The sequence below is a fragment of the Pteropus alecto genome, unplaced genomic scaffold, assembly GCF_000325575.1.
Source record: "Pteropus alecto unplaced genomic scaffold, ASM32557v1 scaffold270, whole genome shotgun sequence".
NCBI lineage: Eukaryota > Metazoa > Chordata > Mammalia > Chiroptera > Pteropodidae > Pteropus > Pteropus alecto.
Window position 1 is genome coordinate 6,019,132 of NW_006430735.1, and position 16,289 is coordinate 6,035,420.

At 36.5% G+C, this 16,289-nt stretch overlaps 1 protein-coding gene and 1 non-coding gene across 6 annotated transcripts; one reads left to right on the forward strand and one right to left on the reverse strand.

The window, feature by feature from the left end:
- The first annotated feature begins 576 nt into the window (after window positions 1-576).
- On the forward strand, window positions 577-695 carry LOC112485265. Its single transcript, XR_003048391.1, has one exon. It is a non-coding gene; the product is annotated as a 5S ribosomal RNA (ribosomal RNA).
- A 1,851-nt stretch (window positions 696-2,546) lies between these two features.
- Window positions 2,547-15,614, reverse strand: NEPRO (nucleolus and neural progenitor protein). Of its 5 annotated transcripts, XM_006905464.3 has the most exons (9): window positions 15,441-15,614; window positions 13,643-13,797; window positions 10,540-10,619; window positions 10,050-10,181; window positions 9,570-9,647; window positions 8,081-8,442; window positions 7,702-7,763; window positions 5,388-5,647; window positions 2,547-3,198 (listed from the first exon to the last, which is right to left on the reverse strand). In XM_006905464.3, exons 1-9 carry the CDS (start codon window positions 15,541-15,543, stop codon window positions 2,736-2,738), a joined length of 1,695 nt encoding a protein of 564 aa, XP_006905526.1. In that variant the 5' UTR covers window positions 15,544-15,614; the 3' UTR covers window positions 2,547-2,735. The 5 variants fall into 5 exon arrangements, with proteins under 5 accessions (XP_006905526.1, XP_024906948.1, XP_024906949.1 ...); XM_025051180.1 differs by lacking the exons at window positions 9,570-9,647; window positions 10,050-10,181; window positions 10,540-10,619 and having other exon boundaries at window positions 15,441-15,579; XM_025051181.1 differs by lacking the exons at window positions 9,570-9,647; window positions 10,050-10,181; window positions 10,540-10,619 and having other exon boundaries at window positions 15,437-15,546.
- Window positions 15,615-16,289: the final 675 nt, after the last annotated feature.

Consider the following 16,289-nt stretch of genomic DNA (forward strand, 5'->3'; position numbering starts at 1 on the left):
CTTTTAGTCCAGGAAATAAAAAGCAAAATAGTAGATATGGTGAAATTTTTAGAATTATAAAGGAAATAGAACAGATAATGTGGACCATCAGATTTAGAATACCACAAGAGGCTGGGGGAAGAGAGGAAAGGTAGGACAAATTAAGACCTTGTTTCATACATGGAACTCAAGAGTTTTGTAAACAATTTTTTAAATTAGATGAATTCAGATCTATGCTACCTCTAAAGTAAGGATGAATATGATTTTTCTTTTCTTTTCACAGTGCTGTGACCTATTCTGGAATCCATCTGTTGAGATGCTTTATAGCGAATATAACAGGAAATCTTAAGACTAATGGCACCTAGTTTAGCTGAAGACTCAAAACTTTTTATGCCAACTGGAGTTAAACACCTAGAATGTCAACATTGTTTTAAATGTTGTATGTATAATTTGCAGAGGATCACTTCAGCTTTCAAACCCACATCTTCCCAAAGTAAGAATGAATTTGTGCCTGAGAGAAAAAATGGTTTATAAATGATACAGTTATGTTGTTCATTAGAAACAGGTACTAGTAGTTTTTCTTATTTTAACAAACTGACAAACGGCCATGCCACCCTGAACATGCCCGATCTCATCTGATCTCGGAAGCTAAGCAGAGTTGGGCCTGGTTAGTACTTGGATGGGAGACCACCTAGGAATACCAGGTGCCGTAGGCATTTAAAAAAAAAAAAAACCTGACAAGAGCAGCATATAGAAGTCCATAGGATGAAAACCTATTTACTACTATGTAGAGAAGGGTTTGCCATGTTATTGGGCTGTCTTTTAAAGAATGTCTATTATGTATATTTTTTAAATATTAAAATGGAGGAGGTAAAAAGGGAGCTACTTTTCTATTAAGCACTGATAGGTAAGTTGAAGATAAATGCTCCTATGTATAGGCATATGTAGGAGCATTTTTTGTGTCCTTATCTGAATATAAATCAATTCTTGATGAAATTTCAGTCCATGCTGGAAACACAAATAAATTCAGGCTGGGATCAGTTGCCCTCGGGTGAACACAAGATTCAGAATCAGAAGACCAGAATTCAAGTTCCAGTTCTATTATTTTTTTGTATGTTGGACCTTGGGCAAATTACTTGATTTCTCTGGGCTTCATTTGTAACTCTGACCTCACAAGCTATGAAGATTAAAGTGGTATTATATGTGAAAAGGACATTTGCATCTTCGTAAAGTGAAACCAACCCAAGAATACAGCAAATTCACAGGTATTTATCACAGAAAACATCTTATGGAGGAAGTAACATTTTCTCTAGTGAAAGACAAAAAACAAAACTAGTTTTAGCTGAAAAAACTTACTTACGAAGGGGGACAAAATAATTGATGGGACTTAGAATCGGTACCTTAAGATTCAGAATGGAAAGATAATGCCTTACTTTGAACTAAAGTTAATAAAAAAGATTTTTCTGAAGATGTTACTGACCTATTCATACAAGTGATTTAGCTTTTCAAAGTGAGGCCAAATAATAAAAGGTTATAAGCAATAAAAAATTAAGGCCATAAAATAACTTTGTGGCTTTTTTAGAAAATTCAATTTTGAATATATTTTCAGTTGTTTTGTAGCAGACAGAGCTAGTCTATTCTATTCAGCAGTGTTTTAAGCTTTAAAAAATGCTGAGGAAAAAATACAATATATACTAGGATACTTTTTTCTGCAAATCTATATAAAACATAAAACAAGGCTACAACCTACTTAAATAGAAGTTTAACGTAATTCTAGTAAGCTAGAATATTTGATATATAACTTTAAACTTCACATCATTATTTGAAAATACATAAGATTTACGCTCTCAGAACAATTGTACAAGCAACAAATATCAGATGATAACATCAGCACCAAATTATAAATTTATGTTTAGCCTTATTCCTGGGTCTACTTTGTGTCTGCTAGCTTTATTTTTCCATTTCACTTTCTCACCTACTTCTACTTTGTTATTCTGTTGTATTTCATGTATAACTGTAAGTCACCTTATATCCTTTTTGGAATCAATCACTTGTACCCTATAAATAAATAAACCAGAAAAAAAAACAAATTTTAGAGAATTCCTGAAGCATTTTAATATGCCCTTCCATGAGATAAGATGAACAAAGTAATGGTTGTGATCAATCCCTGGTAATATAATTAGTGGCTAAACTTTTTAGTTCCTTTGATGATCAATTCTAATATATAAGCAAGACAGCACAACCATTAGAAACTATAAACCTTGACGTTCAGAAGTGGACTTACCTACAACAAAGCCAGTAAGGCCAAAGTGGCCTTTTAGGTGTTTCCTTACTACTCCCCACCTTTACTCCCCATTTACCTTAAGGCACAGAGTAGGTTTTTGCAAGCCTAATTATTCAAGTCTAATTCCCTGGTAAGTCATGAAATTATACAGTTTTTCAGGGACCTACCAGCTTTAACCAAGGAATTACATCTGCTTTTCAAGGGCAGAATATGGTAAGAGTTTTCATCAATACCCGGCATATAGTCAAAGTCAAAATTTGACTAATAGTCAAATACTTGTCAATTAAATGACACAAAGTTACTATAAATGTTTATTGAACAGAAATGAACTGCTGTACATTGTTGCACTAAATCAACTCCTCTCTGAGTCCAAATGGTACTTATAGATCTTTCCAGATCTCAAGAGTTCCACTTAAAACAGCAGAACACTGGACTAGTTTGCTAATCATTTAAAAGTCTCACATATGAGCATCTAAACTCCCATTAAAGCAAAAATATCATCAATGTCATTTATCTCCTTAATGGTTTCTGATGTATTATGTTTATTTATTTGCATCATTGTCCTCAAATCAGTTTCATTTTCTTTGCTTCCTGTAAGAGTTTCATGACTTTGTTTCTCCTTAGTTTGTATGACAGGATTTGAAACTCTGCTACTCAAGAGTTGATTACTGTTAGGATGGAGATTAGTTCTATGAACTGCATGGTGTGATAGTCTCTGTTTACTGGTATCTGTAGCATTTTGAGTCCCATGAGGAGACTGCTGCATTTCCTTTAAAAGAGTCGACTGCAACTTTCTCTGTGGTTTTCTCTGTCTCAGTAAAAATTTGCTCTGTGATCTTCTTTGTCTCAGTTGATGCTTTGAAGTTTTGCTACCTAAGCCACGAAGAAGGCAGTTGCAAATAGATGTTTTTAGGCACTCTAGTTTCTTGGGCAAACTTTAAAAGACAGAGAGAAAGGAAAAATCTTGAGACTTTTAAAATGCAGAAAACAGTCTTAAAAACGTTTAATATGTCTCCTTTTTACCAACTTCCAACAGAAAATGTACAATTTATCTAAGAGTCCTATGCCTGTGTACAAACCAGAATCATAATGAAAAATAAGGATATAGGAGCTTCAACCCAAATCTGCATTTTCAGAGCACAACTTCCCTCATGCAGTAGGCAAATGTGTCCCCATTATGTTCCCAAAGTAAAGTAGCTCCTACAACTGCCTGCCAAGGCAGCTGAATGGTGAGATACCTCCATACTTTAGGGCCAGAACTTTTTCCTGATAACTGCTAATCTGTTCATGATGCAATAGGAATGGAACTGGGAAAGGATGTATCATAAATAGAAAAAAAATCTGCAAGGGTGCATTAGTCCATTTCTGGATAAACAACTTCCCATTATAGCAGGAAATGAATAAGTTGAATGGAATAACAGTGAAGGAGTTTATGTAAGAATGAGAAGACAAGGCTTCTGGCCCAAACTGACTGTCTTGAGCTAACCAATTTGTGATTTACCTATCATCTTCAAGTTTGGGAATTCAGAACTCAAATAGCTGATTATTTTCGGTGTTTTGCTTTTGAATAGGGTACATGCCACAAAGTATATTAGTACCTTGCTAAATGCCCCACTGTTAATGATCATCAGATTTCAAAAGATTAGCATGGGTCTGTGCTTCCTATCCCAATACCCTCTCCTCTTCCTTTTTAAACAAATATAGAACTTGTGGAAGCCCATTATAATGTTAGTAATTCATTATCTGTTTCCAAACTGTTTTCTTAATAGAAGCAGTAATTTTTAAGGAGGAAGAAGGTAGGTGTATCTCCCAATTGAAATGGAAATAGAATGAAAACAGAAGAATCAGAGGATCCGTACGAAGTTCTAGGTCTCCAACACCCTGAGCAAAATCATTTCCTTATCTGTAACTGTGGACATTAAGTAAATTAAAAATATACTAGAAATATATTACTGAAACAGCAAGGCAAGACAGTATGAAAGAGGACTATTTTCTGGGTTACATAGTAATGGTTTAACCAAATACCAGTTTGTTATCCTTCTCATTGACTTTTAATGATTATTATCTCTTCCTCATTTACCCCTGACTTTAAACCTAGAACAACTCCACCTCAGGCTAAGTTTCCACTCTGAGCCAGATCCCTTTTAGATGGCTACAGACCTTTAGTGGGGACCCCAATGTAAAAACTTTTCCACAAATTATTCGTTAGGAATACTTAACTTCTCCCACAGCTTTTAATCAAAACTTGTAAAAAAAAAAAACCTGACTATATATTAGTTTTATTTGTTAAAATGGGAGTATCTTTTCCATACATTTTAAAAGAAAATTTAACAAATTTTAGACTGTAAAATTGCTTCATCCATGGGAACCATTATAAAGCCCTAAACAGATATTTGTCTGTAACTATAGATAAGAAATTATGCTGGATGCACAGAATATTTCTTGAAGGATACATAAAAAACTGGTCAGAATGACACCTCTATGAAGAAAGAATAAGGACCTTTATAGCCATTTGTGGCTGAAATTGTTACCATGGGCATCTATTATTTTTTCAATAAAAATGTAAAACCCTAAAGTGTCTAACTTCATGTAATGTTTTCAAGCAATACCGACTGGCTCACAATCAAAAATGACCATCCTTAAGCAGTTCTATGAACACAGGAATCACAGGAAAGGAAAAAATCAATACATGGCGAGTGTAGCTCCCATGAAGGAACATTACCTGACCCTGGAGTCTGGTGTGTGCCATTATAGGAGGCAAGTACCTTCTGCTTCTGCTGTCACTTATCTTGCTGCACTAAAGCTGTGGGCAGACTGGCTGTCTTTCCTACTAAAGCTAGAACTCTGTGAAAATTAAGTCTGTCTTACAGATGGTTTTATCCCCAGATACTCCTCATGCTTCTGAATGAATGGATGGAATGGTGAGTAAAAATCCAATTAACCAAGTTTACCTGTTTCCTCCCAATGACAGCTTTGCCCAATAAAATCAATTAAGAGTGGGTCTCATTTTTAGCATCCTTCAGGCTACTAACATCCCATTTTTAAGAAAGCTGACTTGAATAAATATATACTTTTGCCTTAAATGATAGCAGGAAAAGGAATATAATTTTTGTAATACACTTACCTATAACCTTGAGCTTCCACATGTTTAAGCCGGTTACTTTTAAGAAGTTTGTTGCCCAGAAAGGAAGCCTGAGCCTTGAGTTTTTTGCTCCTGCACCACAGAATCGCCATTTGAATTTCTTCAGAGAGTTGTATGAAAGTCTCAGCCTCTTGAAATCTTTGCACAAAACTTTGGGCACAAGGAGTTCCTGTCGCTTTCTGAGAAGAATTTTTGGTTGCCTTTAGTTGGGATTTAGGACATTTAAACTCAGAGCTGGCCTCCTGAAATAATGTAAAGGTGAAAAAATATATTGGATTTGTTACTGACTTGTAAATATATGACAACAAAGAAAAGTTGACTCACAGACTATCAAAATTTTTAAAAGAAGAAAAATTTTTTTAGCTCACTGTGCTTTCCTTTTGTCCTAAACTTATTTATCCACGTTCCTAACACAAGATTCGTTTCTCTGTGTGCTACAAAAGATCCTGTCTATAGTTGAATTCAGTTGTACACAGGAAACAATATAAATATTCTAACACATCTCTATTTAACCTATACATAGGAATAAAACTCCACATAATTAAATATTGGTCAAAGCCTATCTGGTAGGAAAAAATTACTGAAGAGCCCTATTCCTCTGTACTACTGGACTACCACCACATTTTTTTCACTTATTTCTATACCCTGAGTTACCTTCCTCAATGAAGAGTCATAAATGTTACTGAAAACACGTGAAGACAGGGATGATTGCCGAACATATGTTTAAAATGCTTAACTGAGCACCATTTCCAATTCTATTCATTTCCAATTCTGTGGCACCTTTGTCTCTTCAACCCATCTTTCTGTATCAAGTTTGAATTTTACCAACTTTTACTGTTTATGAAAATATGCCACCTACTAGGTGGACTTCCATCCTTCATTCGAGGGTTAGCCTTCTTCCAAATGTCCTACCCTCGAGAACATAAAAAAGTAATAGATAATATAAAAGTAGAGACCTATCAATACTTTATGTTGGTGATCAATAAAAGAAGTCTGTCCTAAAAGCCAGCTAAGTGCATTAGTGCTGATTGCTAAAAACGTGGTAGTCATGACTAGTCATGATAAGAGGGACACTGACCAACCAGCTTCAAAACTAGGAAAAGGTGGATGGACTACAGAAGTTTCAAGGGTCACAGAGAGCCATAGTTCTTAAAACAAAGTTGGCAAAACTATCTTGGGGAGTGGTGTAATAGTAAAGAACAAAGACTATGAAACCAAACTGCCTGCACTCAAATCCCAGCTCTGCCTTGTATTTGCTGTGTGCCCTGAGGAAGTTCATTGGCTTTATATGCCTCAATTTTTTCATCTGAAATATGTAAACAATAATAATAGCACCTGTCTCACAGGGCTTTTGTGAGGATTATGTGAGTTAATGCATATAAGTGTTTCAAACAATGCCTAGCAGAGTAAATGCAACGGAAGTACATATTAGCTATTATTATAATCATCATCATCAATTATTCCTCCGTCTGGAACTCATGAATTAGACAGAATATAAATGCAAACTGGAATCCTTGTAAACGTTCAAGAAAGTACTCTGACTTATTAGAATGATTAAGAGTTCTTAAGAAGAATGGAAGAAATAAATCATGCAGGATAACAGAAAAAAACAATTTTGAGAAGACAGAGGGTAACACAAGTCAACTAGTTACCAGATGAAAGAAGGTGACAGTGACATACTTATCTGCTGTTAGGTCCAGAACAAACAGAATTTACAAACACTAAGAAGAATCATGTTAAAGCTTGAACCCTGACAGGAAGAAAGAAATGGAAGCCTCATGACAAAGGATGAGGATGAGGATGATGATGAAAGTAGCTAATAACATCTAATACCAATTAAGTGTCTACCATACTCTTGACTCTGTGCCAAACACTTTACATGCATTAAAGTTGGCAGAACCCATGAAGTACATTCTATTATTAGGAAATAGAGGTATGGACAGGTCAAGAAACTTACATAAGGTCACACAGTACAAACCTAAGCCAGGACTCAAACCATTTCTGTCTGACTGCAAAGCCCATACTCTTAAGCTACAGTACAATCCACACCTGTGACAGATCCTAGGGTCACTTTAAAATTTTAGCAAAATTCTTAGTGAAATGTTTCTGAAGGCATTCTATTAATTGGGTACATTTGAATCCCTTGGGAGTGCTTCCATTCATTCATTCAAAAGCTCAGACAGAACTAAGATGGCACTAAGCTTAGAGCTCGAGATAAAAATAGAAAATTCAATCTCTGTCCTTGGTAAGTGGCATCTAAAAATTAGCAGAAATCATAAGCTATAGTAAGCCAAACCTGAATAGCTTTGTGTTTCAGTTGTTTGCAGAAAGCCCTCAGATCAAATTCTGTTGACTTTTCTGTGGAGATGGAAAGATCACAGTTATAAAAATTTAGACATACTGTTTTCAAATCAACAAATTCTTAGGTGCATAACATCACTTCTTGCCAAATTACTACTAAAGAAATAAAGAGAATTAAGCAAGCAAAGAACTATGAAGCAGCAACAGAAACAACCTTAAATGCTCAAGCTTTGAAAACAGGTATTACATACCTCTCTAAAGATGATCAATGGGAGTTAAAATTAAGGAGATGCAGGATTTCTTTCTACACACTGCATAATTATATTATAATTTCAAAAATTTTTAAGAGTATGTGCCATATAAAAGCATATTACCTTTGAAGATTTTCTTATTCTTTACTGGTTGTCCAAGATCCACACTATTCTGTACATTGATCTTCATTTGTTTAGCTTTTTTGGAAATTCTAAGTAAAGTTTCTTCACTGCACCTTAGTGATTGCTCTTTTGTTAAAAACAGCTTATTTAGTAATTTAGTTACTCCTTTAGCTGCAAAATCTGTAGGCATTTTTTTCTTAAATAGCTCACAATACGGCTGTCCTAAAAATTCAGCAATATCAGAAGGAAAGGTAAAATCTTTGAAGTAAGGCAATGGTTGAATCCTAGAGACCTCTTGAAGCAATCCAAACAATGGTCCATATAAAGAAATCAGCCTTTTTAAAACACCTTTATAGAGAACCCTAGAGAAAGAAACAGGAGCTCATGAACCAGCCAGTAATTACAATTTGCAGATTATACAATAACTACAACATTCAAAGCTGAAAATAAATGCCTATCATCTGCCACTATAGATTAAAAAAAAAACACTATAATACATATTTGCAAATAGCCAGATTAGTCTAGCCCTAACAGAAAAATCCAAGTAGAGTATGTTACTTAAAACCAAATAGAGTACTACACAGAAAGCTGTCTCAAAAGATGTGCATCAAAATTTTAAACGCAGTTTTATCTAGGTGGTGAAATCTTAGGCAGTTCAGGTTCTTCACATTTTTCTATTTTAAAAAAATTCTTAAGCAACATATTATTGTTGTAATCGGCAAAAATTAAAGCTATTTTCATCACAGAAAATAATAATGAATGTTTGACATTTTAAAATAATATGAGTGGTGATTCTAACATTATTACCCCAGACTAAAGATAAGCAGAATAAAAAACAAGATGATTGGAAACAGTATTTGAGATATCCAGGCTAAGATTTCAAAGCAAGGTTTTTAATCTCCAAAGACAGAATTTTTTGTGTTTGTTTTCTAGTTTTAATTCAAATTACAGATAATTATCCCAATTGTCTAAAATGGCCCAGAACAAAGATGGGCAGATTCCAAGTCCAATTATTCATCAGATAAGTTTCATAATATAAAAGATACAAAAGAAGGTATCTTTGGTTTGCAACTATTATCAGTGTTCTTTATATCAACTACACCTCAAAAAGCAGTTGTGTTTCAGCTGGAAGAATCTAGAGCACATAAAGAAGGGCATTGCCATGAAAAATTACAAATCTACAGGCAGGAAGAATCATGAGATACAGCCTGTCCAGAAACACCCTCATTTTAAATGGGCTGTTTGCTATATAATTACAGCAACCATTTTTTTATTATTCTTGTTGCTAATCCTACAAATTCATTTACTTAATTCTTTAATAACTATCAACACATAGCCCCAAATAAACTCTAATCAAATGTAGAAAGAGAATTCCCGCATCTTCATCATCCCATGGGAAAACAAATATGAAAACTACTAATGAGAAACCTAAGGTGAGTTAAAGAGATGAAAAAGAAATGAAAGATTTCTAAGGTATGTACATTCATACCATAATCTGCTCACCAGCCCAACCATCACAAGGTTTAAAATAATGAATTCTTGCAAACCTAGATGTTTCACAGTCAAGCTGAAGAATCAAGTTAAAGTTGCAAAACAAAACCTAAGTCATTTCAATTTTGTAAATTATATTTATGACAAAACTAGATTGGAAGTAGAAATAATTTTCTTGAAGGAATTAAAGTCTTGAAGGAATATATACTCTGCTAGAGCTCTCATTATTAAATTTAGTTTCTAACATTAAGAGTTTCTAGCTATCAATGCCCTTAGGATAATACATACTAGATAAAGACAGGCAATCTCTGGCAATGATTGTATAAGACAATTCCGGGAAAAAGGAGGTCAAGAGCAAAATTTTAAGAATTCCCATAAGTTATAACTCTTACAGACCCCTTAGCTTTCTAAGAGAAATACTAAATTTATCCAAACAATTCCAATTCAGAAGAAGGTATTTCAGTTGATTCAAGGATACAGAAATGTCTTGCAGCAACAGTCTAACAAACGAAGTAACAATTTGCAGGCTCCCAAAATCTTCATCAGCACCAGTTCCAAAACTGGTTGGCTGGGGACGACACATGCTTTGGTAGGTACAGGCTGATTTTCACTTGGTAAAAATAGAAAAGTACATTACTTTCATTATTAAATATAAATCACTGATATAGCAGTTTTCAAGTGCAGATGGGCTATAAGCTCAAGGTAGTTATGCTCAATAATGACTCAGTTGATCAACACAGATGTTTCAATATAATCTATCATGACCCCACATTTCAAGTCACCCCAGTACCTCCTGCAAGCCCACAAAGGGAGATGACCACAAATACCAGATGTCCCTTATTAAAACAAAATTTGTACAACTAAAGTATAATTAGTTATATTCCAACACTAAGCAGAGTAAAGTCCAAAGGGAGAGCACAGCAAGACACCAAGTTCCCAGCTCATCACCAAGCAACTGGACCACTTACTTGGAAGAAAACAACTCAGACAAATCTTGAATTGAACCCTCCAAATTCATGTTTTTCAAACGTTTTAAACATTGTTCAACCTGAAAGGGGAAGAATATTTCAAATTTGTACGTATATGATATAGATAAAGCCACTGATGTAACCAGGAAAGCAAAGAGATCCAAAATTCCAAAGTATCAAAATAGACTAAATACCACATAATACCGTTTTTTAAGGGTAAAGAAATCCATAACCCAGAGCAATTGCTTCTGGTTAAAATTTTGAAATTTATCCAGCCAAAAGAAATTTTATCAAGTCAGGTTATGACTAAGAATTTAATATCTGTGATGCTATAAAGGAGACCAAAGTATAAGATTATTATCGAGATTATAATTTTTCTGAAGCAACATGACTTCTAATAGAGAAACTATTTAAAAAGATATAAATTAACTACTAAATTTTAACAATCTGTAAGTGCTACAGAGATGAGGAAAGTGATGTTTATTCACTTTATAAATGTATATTGAACACTTATACATGCAAGGCATGCTGGGAAATCAAATAGTACATAAGACACTTCCCAATTTCTAATTGCTAAAAATCTAGTAAACAATTAGTTTAAAAGACATATATTTAAGTACTAAAATAAAAAGATATGCCCTATTTAAAATTACAGTCCCCTCAGCACTTCCTCCTTCTTTGCTGTATTTTTCTCCATAGCTCCTCTTATTACCATCTGACATTTGACTGACTGACAACTGACTGACTGCCTTTTTCTTCTCCACTATAAGCTCCATGAGGGCAATATATTTTGTCTATTTTATCCACCACTGTGACTCAGTACTGAGTGTTGAGTAGGCACTCAATAGCATTTTTTTATCAAAAAAAAAAGAGGGGGGGGTAAGAGCCATTCATAAAACGTGGTAACAATTCTGTAGTCCTCAGGAAATACTACACAAAGGGTGTACATGGGACTGCTTCTAGACTGAAGGATGTGAAGATCTGGATGCCCACTGATACTGGCAAAGACAGTATCTTGCTAGAGCTACATATATGCTACTAGAAATTCAGTTATGGATTCTCTCTTAACAGCATAGTTTTCAGAGCAATGGAGGCAACAATCCCTAAATTCTCAGAGGGCAGCTCCTTATCTTTATCATTTTTCAATTCTGGATACCATCTTCTGAGAGAGGTATTGACAAACCAAGATGGTAAAGCAAAAAAATTTGAGAAGTTTATGAAGGAAGAGAGAACATGGAGGAACAACAGTCTTCATCTATTCAAAGTACAGTCACACGGAAGAGAAATCAAGACTATTTTCTGTGCTCCATTTGGGAGAACATGACAGTGAAGTTAATTCCAGTACCTAGCTTTTGAAGGTAGAAAAAATAAATCTCAAAGTAGATGAAAGTTTTCTATAAACTGTGATATGTTAAGCAGATATAAGGTAGTAGTAGTAATAATAGTTGCAGCAGCAGCATGAGACATGTTCTCTATTCTAAGGGATGGTAGGGAACATAAAATATGTACGCAAATACCTGTACCACGATGTAGACTGTGCAAAATGCCGTAAGAGAAACATAAAGGGAGGTCCAAATAATCAAGAATCATAAAAAGAGGAGTTCAGCTTTACTAATCAGAAAAATGCAACTTAAAATGAGATTACCATAACATACAATTATGTTACTCCTCAGGAAGAAATTATTACTGCTAGGAAGCCTTGAAGATGGGACTTAGAGGATGAGAAAGTCTTTAACTGACAGAGATGGAGGGGCTGGGCATTCTTAACATATAGAACCAGCTGAGCAAAGCTCAGGTAAGGGAATGAATGTGGTGAGCAGGGGACTCTATTCTCAGGTTGCCTGGAGTATAAAGCCGATGAAAGATGAGAGAGAAGCCTGAGCTAAGGAAAATTGAAGAGGACAGATCATGGAGGAACTTGTAAGCTTAGCTAAGAAGTTTGATCTTTATTCAGAAGACAGTGAAAAACCACTAAAAATCAAAGCTCTGTTTTAGGATGATTAATCTGATTTGGGTTTACAGAATATGAGAGAGTGTGGGAAAGGTTGGAGGAGGGAAGATCAGTTAGGATAGCAAGACAACTAACAGTAGATAATGTCTAAAAAGGAAAATGCAGCCAGAAGTAAAAGAAGGGACTAGATGCAGAGAAAGTTTTGACTGATCAACTGACTGGATGGCGGAGCTACATAAAAGAAAGAAGCAGAGAAAATGGACACACCGTTTTTCTGACTGGATAATTATTCACAATTACCCAGGAGAAATATGTTCAATCTGAGATAAGTTTGGTTTTGAAGTAAAAGATTCAAAAGGAGATAAAAGGTGCCTAGAAAAAATTCAGGAGAAGACCATGATCTCAGACTTTTCTCTGATGAAGAAATAGTCATCTCTTTTCCTTTAATGGGAGCTGAAAATTAACCAGAGAGCATGAACCTATAGGGTTAGAGATTATGTCTTTTTTACCCCTGTATACCCAGCACCAAGCAAAATGTCTGACAAATAGAAAGTTACCAAAAATACTTGCAGAATTAATAAAGTGAATCAATGAATGTGCATATGAAGAATCCAGCTTAGGAGGCTCTGCTCTATGGTGCAGTCCCTAAGCTGCAGGGTCCAGTTTTGTCTTACACTCCAAAAATTACATGAAACCACTTTACACACTCTAATATATTACCAATTTGATTATATACCCCACAATAAATAAATCACAACTTTGTTTTTTCTTTTTTTTATGATTGTAGGATTTTGATTATGCCCAGGAAATTATCTCTTAATTCAACACTTTGTCTTGGTCAAAACACTGTGTCCTTGAACTAAGCAAACACACTGTAATTTATTATAGATTGTGTATAATGCAGAAAACTTTTCATAAAATTACCCACTAGAAACAAGATAGAAAGAATTAAGCATAGTTCTTTTCTAAAAAATAAATGTTCTTTGAAATACTTTTAAAAAAATGAAATCTCATATGCAACTATGGACTAAAGACCTATAAGTCACAAGTAATTTACTGAGTTTCCATAAATAACAAAATATTAAGTGGTAGTATGATCTCCATCTTCATCAAGTAAAATGTTGAATCTTAAAAACAGGGCTTCCTCCTTACCTGTTTGAGGGCCAAATGGGGCTTGTGGCGACCCATTCTGTTGTGATTGCTGTAAAGGACTGCGCATAACACATCTGTTTCTGCATCTAAGGTTTGGCTCTTCAGCGACAGTGTAACAAGACAGCATTCTTTAATAACAGCTGCAATACAAAGGTCTAAAGCAGAGAGGTTTAGTAAGACTTAATATGCATTTCTACATTAAGTATATTATATAAAAATACACTGAAAGAAGTATCTTTCCTTATTTGTTTTAAAGGACTCAAGGACAAATTAACAAAATCAGCCTCAACTGTTAAGGACATAATTAATGATTCTAAGTATGTAAGAAGTTGGAAAACGATGACAGATGATACAAAGTCTGGAAATCAAGACAATACCTGTTAAACAAGTATGTATATCGTTATATCACATTTTATCATGATTTAAATAATCTTTTACATGAATATTTGGCAGTCATTTGGTGTACACTTATACTCTATAGATACCTTGAAGGTTTTGCACATGCTTTATACTTCTCTGAATCCCCATTTTTGTTATGCACATAAGCAAGGCAGAATGGATACATTCATACTCTTAAAAGTCAAAGACACTGTATTTAGATACCACTTTAAGATATGTTCAGAGAAACCGGCATGGCAACTGGAAATTATATTACTTGATGAATGCCTGACTGAACACGAGGTACTCAGCAGTAGATAACAGCTTCCAAGTTGGAAAAGCTGTGAAGTAGAAAATGGAGTTAATGTGTTCTGTATGGCTCTAAGGCTAGCACTAGCATCCTAGTGGAACACAAAGGTAGATTTCTATACAACATGGAGAACTTTCTGTTGTCCCAACTACCTGAAGCAAGAATGGGCTGCCTTGGAAATGGGGAGTGAGTTGGTGAATGTCCACACCTAATAGGAATCTTGTTAAGGAATTTTTGAATACAGGAAGAAGAAAATCTGTAAACTGTGTAGGATGGATGGATAGATGGAGAAGAGGATGTGATGATTAGATAGCTTATAAGCATTTAATATTAATAATAACCATCATTTAAGTGTTTATTTACCATATCGGGCACTGTTCTAAATGCTTTACCTATAACATTAACTCTTTCATTATTCAAAATAGCTCTGTGAAGCTATTTGAAAATGAGCTGAGGCACAAGAAGGTTAGACAATTCCCGGCAAAGGGAACAGCTAGGATTCAAACCCAGTCAATCTGGCTCCTGAGTCAAGCGCCTTACTACTACGCCCTAATGCCTGAATAAACGGCAATACCATCAAAACACTTTAAGAGCACTCCATCCCTAAATGACATCATTAGATCCTCCCAACAACCGGTGATGTAGGGAGAACTAACCCCATTTTGCAAATGAGGAACCAGAAAGATCGCAGTTTAAGTCCAGAGTGCCTAGGACTCGCAGCTCCCTAGAGGCAGAAGTCGGGAGGCTGACTGAAGGTAAACAGTCCTGAGTGCCCTGAGCGAGCACAAGGTGCCCAAGCAGCACTTTTCCCTGACGCCGGCTGCTTCCGCCTCTCTCTGCACTCTCCGTGCGGGGCCGGGCTCTGGGCCTTGCTCGCTCCAGCCAGGCCCGGTAAGGGCTCAGTAAGTTCAAGAAAGGGCTGCGCTGCCACAGGCCCTCCAAGATTCCCAGGCAAATTCTGGAGCGCAGCCCCTCCCGGGCCGTCCAGCACCCAGCCCGGCGCCCCACGACCTCAGGAAGTCCCGCCCCCCGCGCACGTGCACCGCCCCGGCCGGACGCCACCTCCGAAAACCGTCTGCTCCGGTCGCGCGCGCGGGGTACCTCACCCACCCAAGGCCACGCCGGGGTCCTGTACAGTCACTGCGCTGCGGCTCCCCGGCCTAGGGATCCTCACGCGGTTCCAAGGCTCCGGGCCCGGCAGCACCACAGCCATCAGGAGAGGCCGGGGAGGGACGGGGCAAGGCGGAGGCGGAGGCGGACGAGACAGTGAAGCCTCACCGAAGGTGGAGGAGGGCAAGGGGCGGGGCCGGGGAGGGGGCGGGGCCTTCACGGAATCGCGGACCGAATGCTGTGAACTGGGAAGGAGCCAGGTGGTCGTCCGGCATCTGGTAACCAAAACCTGCATGTGTGTCAGAATTTCTTGGGAGAGTTTTGGGGGAGAGCCTCACCCCAGTACTACTCAATCAGAATCTAGAACAGGGCGAGGAATCTGCATTTCCTTTATGCTTCCACCCAGGGGATTCTGAGGCACAACCAAGTTTGAAACTACAGTACTTCAAGGCGTTTTACAGATATGGAAACTGAGGCCCAGAGTTGGGTTGGTGCATGCATCCCCAACTCTGTCTCAGATACTAGGAGAAAAGCAGGAGATGAAATAAAGAGGCTTATGCAAAGTGTAGAATTTGTAACGCAGAAGTAATTTGACATATTCAAGGAAGGCTCCTTTATCTTGAGCAATCGCAAAAGTGCGCGATCATTAAACTTATAAGTTGGCCGACTTTCAATCCCATCCTCAGTATCTAAGAGAGGACTATATTCCAAGCTCTGCTGATCCTCACCTCATAATCATCTTTCTAATAGTTCATTTATTTTCAGCCAAATTGATGCTACCTTACTTAAGTACTTAAGGCTCCTATGGCAATATATTAGAGAGGCAGTTAGTGGATTTTGGAGACCCAC

What these genes read in the sequence shown, in the direction of transcription:
- NEPRO (XM_006905464.3), bottom strand. Translation starts at nt 15,543, where the DNA reads ATGGCTGTGGTGCTGCCGGGCCCGGAGCCTTGGAACCGCGTGAGGATC. An exon ending in GGACCCCGGCGTGGCCTTGG is followed by an intron (nt 13,798 to 15,440) that starts GTGGGTGAGGTA and finishes TCTCTGCTTTAG; the next exon opens with ACCTTTGTATTGCAGCTGTT. An exon ending in GAATAAGAAAATCTTCAAAG is followed by an intron (nt 7,764 to 8,080) that starts GTAATATGCTTT and finishes CCATCTCCACAG; the next exon opens with AAAAGTCAACAGAATTTGAT.